This window comes from Epinephelus moara, chromosome 20, assembly GCF_006386435.1.
Source record: "Epinephelus moara isolate mb chromosome 20, YSFRI_EMoa_1.0, whole genome shotgun sequence".
Taxonomy (NCBI): domain Eukaryota; kingdom Metazoa; phylum Chordata; class Actinopteri; order Perciformes; family Serranidae; genus Epinephelus; species Epinephelus moara.
Genome location: NC_065525.1, coordinates 3,937,246 through 3,944,746, shown reverse-complemented (window position 1 = coordinate 3,944,746; position 7,501 = coordinate 3,937,246). Strand labels below are relative to the sequence as shown.

Below are 7,501 nucleotides of genomic sequence, written 5' to 3'. Positions count from 1 at the left end.
CACAGCTGCAAACTAATGAGTTCACGCTGCTCTCAGCCAACCACAAACAGCCACAGCATCAGATAGGGAGTATATATTCAGCATCTGTCATCTTAGAAAAGTCAAAAGAAAAGAAACAGAGTGAGACTGCGAGAGAGAAAGAGAGAGCACGCGCGCACGAGAGAAACGCAACATTGATTTACGATTGTGGTGACCTCCTCCCAGGCTACCTTTGCATCATCAGCCCGTGGAGGTCTGCTCGCAGTTCCGTATATTTGGACACTGTGAGTAGACATCAGTTTCCTCCTGGGAGAAGTTTGGCCGTCTGACGCTGCTGCTCTCTTCTGCCATGGCGAATTGAGTAAACTCTCATTACGCCTTTGCGCGGCGCATTTAAGGGCGAGGAGAAGGGCTCATTGGATTGGTGTGATGTGTGTAAAACCCACTCCACGCCTTCTCTCCTCCCTCTTTCCGACTTGCGCAGGTAGGAGGGACGGAGGTGGGACAGAGGAGTAGCTGCGCCAGGCGCACGGTGTGCCAAACTTGCAAAATCCGCCTGGCCACACCCAGTTGGCGAAGCGCAGGTGCGCTGCACCCCCGCCTCGCCCGGTCTGCGAAACTAGAGCCCCATATCTCAAGAACGCCACAAGGGAATCTCTTCAAATGTGGTGGGTCTATGTGACCTCATCTGTCTCATTCTTGTTAATGTAAGTAAATGTACCCCAAAATAGTGTACAAAAGGCCTCCAAAGCACCTCAAAAATATGCAAGTAAACAGTACTCTACTTACTGTTCTACTACAGAGGAAAACACTGTACTACTACATTTATTTGATAGACAATTGTAACTGGTTACGTTGCAGATTCAGATTTTACTCACAAAATATAACAATTAAGATATGATACATTATTATTCATTGAAATATCCAGTATCATTTTAGAATTGAAAGCTCCACCTTGAACAGACATAAACTAAATCTAAGTACATTATTGATAATGCCTCTCCTTTACTGTAATCTTTACTTAACGTAAAAATGTCATGAGGTATTCACTTGGTACATCTTAAGTGTAAGACAACTTTGTGTGACAGAGTGTGCATCTTAAGGTACATCAGATGCTAACCGTAGCTAACTTGTTTGTTGATCGTTTGGTCTGTGGCATAATAGCTCAACCAGTGTGTGTGTGTGTGTGTGTGTGTGTGTGTGTGTGTGGTTTTCCAGCATGGAGATCTGCCACCCAAAGAACAACATCACTATGTGTCCTCCGTGTGACAGAGTGTGCAGCTACTGGAAGCTTAGCACTGCCTGTGCAACAGCCCGGGCCAGTCACCTGTTTGACAACCCAGCCACCGTTTTCTTCTCTATATTCATGGCTCTGTGGGGTGAGTGAACACACAGCAGCTTATTCAAAAATACATACATGCAATCACTGTCCACTTTATGAGGTCAACCTATCTGTGGTCATTTTGGAGGCTTTGTTTGTGGTGCAGTTGAATTGAACCCATCATTAACCGCACTGGTTACTGTTACTACCTCTGTCAAACTTTCCATTCTAGCACTATTTATGTTTATGTTTATTTTATTTAGGAAGGGACAGTGCATATTAATGAACATGTTCACTCAAGTCATGTAAATGTGCCAGATTTGGCTAATTTTCATCTGCAGTCCCTGATAGGTTGATGGTGTAAGTTTATAATAGAAAAAGAGGGTTCCTGGTTTGATCCCGGGTGTGGGAGCCCTTCTGTGTGGAGTTTGCATGTTCTCCCCGTGTCAGCGTGGGTTTTCGCCGGGTACTCCGGCTTCCTCCCACAGTCCAAAGACATGCAGACTGGGGATGGGTTAATTTGTGACTCTAAATTGTCCGTAGGTGTGAATGTGAGTGTGAATGGTTGTCTGTCTCCACATGTCAGCCCTGTGATAGTCTGGCGACCTGCGGTTAGAAAATCGATATTCATATTGTTCTACTGACAACATTTAATACAATGGTCAAGCATTCCTGGTATTTTACACTATCCTTACTTGGCATCTCTAGAAATATGCCAACACTGCAAAAGCACAAAGACTTGGACCACTAGTTAACCAACTAGTTACTACCTCTGTTTACCCATCAGACTGTGCAATGTCTATTACCATCCTCACTTAATTAACCTAATTCAGCCAAAAGTCTGCCCAGTCTGTGTATTGCTAGCCTTCCAATGTTCCTTATCCAATGTACCTCTTTCGCCAACCACTGTAACACTGATAGAGTAACTTTGTATTTCCCTTGCCCAAGGGATTTCAGTTTTGGTTAACTTTGCTTTAAATAGCAGACACCTATTAACTGGTAACTGACCAGTTGATTTTTAAGAGAAAAGAAAAACAAAATCAAAATGACAAAAGACTGTGAGGCCTTTCCTTTTAGTTCAGTGCTCTATTGACTCGTTGAGCTTGAGCACTGCATTTCAAAGCACTATCCATTTAGAGGTGGTGAAATTTTAATGTTTTGTGATACCAGTGGCTTCCCTTTTATTTTATTTTATGTTGGCTCTGCTGACATACAGCCGGCCAGCTGCATTAACACGCTGAAACATAGTGCCACTGCCCATCTTCTGGTCTGCACTCTTTAACTAGCCTTGGTGGCTCGGTACTTTGCACACCCAGTTGAGTGGGAGTTAGCTAGCAGCACTGCTCATTTGCAATTGACCTATGGCCAAGCCCGGCCCTCAGAAGCGATGAGCCAATCACAGTGCGTATAGCCATTCCCATACACTCGGACATTCTCTGTCTGGATGTCCATTGAAACGCATTACAGTAAGTCAGTTTCGTTCAGTTTTATGAGCTTTTTCTGAGATTTGAAGTTTAAAAATGGTCAAGCGGTGTGCATGGGGTACATGCAACTCTGACTCAAGGTATCCTGAGACGCTGGGCGACGGGGTGTATTTTTTACCCTTTCCTAAACCCCATCTCAACCGAGAAAAGTGTCTCCTTTGGATAAAGTTGTGCGGTAGACCACAACATCAACTCAACGTGAATAAGATTAACAAGGATGTCTTTATCCGTTCTAAAGTAAGTCATCATATTGTCACTTTGCTGGAAAGAAATATAAAGTTATCTTTAACATCTCTAGCTAACGTTAGCAAACGTTAGCCTAACGTTAGCTCCTAGCTGCGTTGTTCATCATGTCACCTTGTTTACTGGGAGATTATTTACCCTTTTTTTCTAGTTTTTGTACTTCGGTGATCATACATCATTGTTAGCTGTTGTCCAAAGGGCTCTGGTGAAACTAACGTTAACTTCTGGAGCTTAGCTTCATTAACTTATCTGTAATCGCAGCGATAACAAAGGTTGGCAAACGTTATGCTGAATGATTCAATGTAAATACTGTAGCACCAAACTAACGGAGAGACACTCTTGGTAATGATGGTATAAAGGCCGTTACCCTTTTCTCATATTCTGAGCCAAAAACCTTAACTTCAGTGGAACAATGCTGATCCTCTGTCTTGTTGTCTTTGATGGTGATGGCAACGAGATGCGGTTTATCACAGTAGTAACATAGTTAACAATGCTAAAGGGGGTTCAAAACTGAGCCACTTACTGACCACAGTAACCTAGGGGGAGATCAGACAGTGGGCACAATATTTCCACAGCATTTTCCATCCATTTACCTAAGCAACTGTTTATCAAATGTCCCTTACCCAGTGTACAATACTTTTACCACTTATCAATCCTGTATTTAGCTTTTTACTAATAGATCAGTGAAGCTCATAGATTACTTACCTAATCGACTAGTCTTCACCCATATCACCTAACCATGTGCAGTTTACCTTTTGTGCTTACCACTAGCAACCTCTCTTACCCGATGCACCAGATCACACAAGTGCCAAAGATTTAAAGCTAAAGCATGAACTGTAATAAATTTCAGTGCCTCTGTGAGTTTGTCTAATTGTATTCTGTCTGGTTCAAAGCTGCCATGTTCATGGAACATTGGAAGAGGAGGCAGATGAGACTAAACTATGAATGGGACCTGACTGGGTTTGAAGATGAGGAGGTGAGTGGTGCCCAGATAATATAAGATAGAAAAGAAGGAGGTAAGCTTCACCTGTATGAAGAACCTCATCAGCTGTTTGAGGGATGCCCGATATTGGATCCGATACACCGATACGTAACAACTGAGTTGACAGCTAACTGACACCTATATCTATATATATCCACTTTTTTCCCTATTTAAATTTAGAAATCATCAAGTGGAATTATTATCATATTATGCATGCATACTCTTATTGTGATGGCCCAACAGCAGATTGAGACATGAAATAGAATGCTTTCAATGTATGTAATATTATTCATTGTGTAAAATAAGAAAAAGCATGTTGGCTGATTCTAATAGTTAATTTCAAAGCCAACACTGGCGAATACCGAAGACATACCAATATTATCAGCATGTTGGCCATTTTCAATCTGTTATAAAGCCAGTATTGGCAAATGCCGGTGACGTGCTGATATTATCATACAACCCTAAGCTGTACTATAGGCTACATACATTCTGCTACATGTTATACAAGTTAGCACAAATTTAAAGCTGGTTCATAAATAATATTCAACTTCAAGTAAGGCTGTGCAGTATACCTGTTCGTACCGAAAACTGGTATTTATTTTCATAATGATATGAATTTTTCATATACCGCAATACCGGTGAATAGCCCAAACAACTTCTGGAACGTGCACGGCGAGAAAGTGTTTCAGCGGGGACCCATTTCACCGCTGCACAGCACAGGCGTGCCAGAGACGGCGAGAGTGAGAGCATAGAGAAAAGTTCAGAGGTGAGAATGGCTGCCGGAGAGAGTTCTGAAAGCGAAGTACACATTGCTGAAGAAGAACACGATGACCCAGAAGAACTCCAAAAAGAGCAGTGTTTCCCCTATATGCAACTAGCAGCAGCTATTTTTTATCTTTTGTTTGTCTTAGCTCTTTAGAAACTACAGTTATATTATTTGGTGCTACGGACGCTTCATATCCAGGCCTATCGAACAGGTCTATACCTTGTCCTTTTATTATACAAACTAAATAGCCTTATGTTATTTATCTTATTTAGATGACGGCATGTCATTTCTGTCTCTACATGGTCGCGTGTTTAAAATTCTCCTCTGCTGTCTGTATCGCGCACGGCAGAGTTTTGCTTCGATGCACATACACACACACACACACACACACACACACACACACACATACACAAACACAGACATGTGCGCACACACGCACAGGTGAGCACACTAGAGCACAGCTCAGGCCGCATTTTCCTGACCGAAGCTGACCCAAGTCCGAGCCAATTATAACTGAGTACGGCACTAATGGAGCGGAGCCTGTGTTGCGTTCAGGCGTTGTCACATAAAGTGGGCCGAAACCCGAACAAAATACCGTCAAATACCGTGAAACCGATGTGATTTTTAAAAAAAAAACATGATATGAAAATTTTGTCATACTGCCCAGCCCTAACTTCAAGTACTGAATGGCCTCTCCACAAAGCCACCACCCTGCCAGGTTTTAAAATCAAGACATGTACATTCCTTCTCGTAATATTTTTTTCTACTTTTAAGGTACTTATATTGGTTTCAATTATTAAATTTTTGTCAAACACAATGGAGGGATTTTTTCATGCTTAGATTAAAGAATATGTTATGTCATATTAATATGTAATGTTAATTGTGTGATCTGGAGTCAGGTTTTATCATAATCTGACAACCATTTTGTTGACTATACTTTATACTTGAGCAAACGCATGTGGCCATTACCACTGTACCATAAGACCAAATGAACTCACCTCTGGCCTGCTGTCACTGCTTTGGCAGCTGGTACTGTTGACCTTTGCTTTCTCCATCTAATAAATTAGACATACCTTAATGTGAACTTTAAAACCAATAATAGGGGAACCTGCGCTGCGATCACACCCATCTATGGTTTAAAGGTTGTGGTGTGGATTTTCACCCAAATAGAGCCTTTTAGGGCTGACATCACAATGTCCATCTCCAATTTCAAGTTTATCTGAAAGCAAGGGGCTCCATAACCGCACTGCAGTGCCACGTCAAAATAAAGACAAAACTATATCAATATATATTATATATAGGCTATAATGTGAATAGCAAGAGTACTAAGGCCCCATCGGAGCTGAAGTTGACCAGAAACTGAATCCTCTTTCAAGCGAACTGACCATTTTAACACAAAAAACAACTTGAATCCCTTTTCTGTTGGTCCACTTTTTGGTGTACTTTGTTTAAAAAGGACTATATGTGAAAACACCCTTATAATGTCATCTTGTTGTGTTATTGGATGCCAGAATAGAAGAAGTCATGGCTCAAGCCTCAAATTTGATCACATGCCAGCTGCCACTGCCTGTCAACAAAAACAAAGACAACATTCCTAAATGGGTTAAGACGAAAGGACTGGATGGAGGCAATCATTAAAAAATTATCACATATGCAGCACAGCTTCATATCGGGTTAGGGAAAAAGTATTTGCTGTTGTAGGGATAAATAACGTTTTGTGTATTAAGGGTTGTCATGTTCCCCTGATCAGATATTGGGGAGGTATTAAGAGGAATACTGGATTCTCCGTAGTGCTGACTTTTTAGCGCATTAGCTAACCTCAGCTTCGATAGCAAAAAAAAAAACAGGAGGAAACCGTTTGAGCGTTGTCCTCCTTTGTAAGATTAGAATAGTTATCAACCACAATGCCTGCCATCCCACCTTCAGCAATCCTGTCAAATCATCCATCCACTGAGTGAGAGTGTATGGGTTGGCCAGTCTGGTCCCATTTGTCAGAATTTACTTTTTCAAGTAGTATTTGCAGTCCCAGAGAGTGAGTTACCTGACATGGTGCATTTGTAAATTCAGTCTGACACTCTACACTAAAATGAGAGCCCTGCTGTTCGAAGACATGGAGCATTCTATATCTATATGAATTAAGGAACGGTTCAGTCAATCACACATTCACTCCGCTCAGCGCTCTGCTGCCCCATCTTCCCAGACAGAGTGCTCAGTGTAAGCTCTGCCACTCTTGAGAGTCTGGTGCTCTGAATAACTGAACAGTACATTCAGAAAGCGCTCCGAATTTATGAATGTTCCAGTTTGTGGCAGAGAGAGCTCCGGCACTTGGAATGAATATTTCCGAACGCACCCTGTTCAGAGACACTTGTATCATCTTCCTCCACTGTCAAAAACAAGTCAACAGAACTTGCTAACTCGCGCTAGCTAATGTCTGTGGAGAATTGTTTTGCCTCCAGCTAAGCCCCACCCACCAATAAAAGTCATACTGTTGAATAAAAGTAAAAGCGTCTATAGTAACCAGGAAAACCTTTAAAACGAAAAGGAAACCAGGTCACCACAGTGAAATTGATCTAATGCAGCAAATGTTCTTAGTTGCCGAAGAATGGCAAAAGCCTTCTTACTGACTTTAAAGGGGAACTAAACCCCCCTCTCTGGGCATTACTCCGCCCACAGCTTGATTTCAAAAAGTTCAGAAAAGATAGGCGGAGCTGAGGGAAGGAGGGGGG

General features: G+C 42.0%; 1 protein-coding gene across 1 annotated transcript in view; it reads left to right on the top strand.

The window, feature by feature from the left end:
* The window catches only part of LOC126407378 (anoctamin-1-like), a 131,031-nt gene that overhangs the window by 67,299 nt on the left and 56,231 nt on the right, over positions 1–7,501 (top strand). The window contains exons 11-12 of the mRNA XM_050072213.1: positions 1,198–1,358; positions 3,921–4,003. Of these exons, the coding sequence (XP_049928170.1) occupies positions 1,198–1,358; positions 3,921–4,003 (244 nt within the window). The remainder of the gene's footprint in view (positions 1–1,197; positions 1,359–3,920; positions 4,004–7,501) is intronic.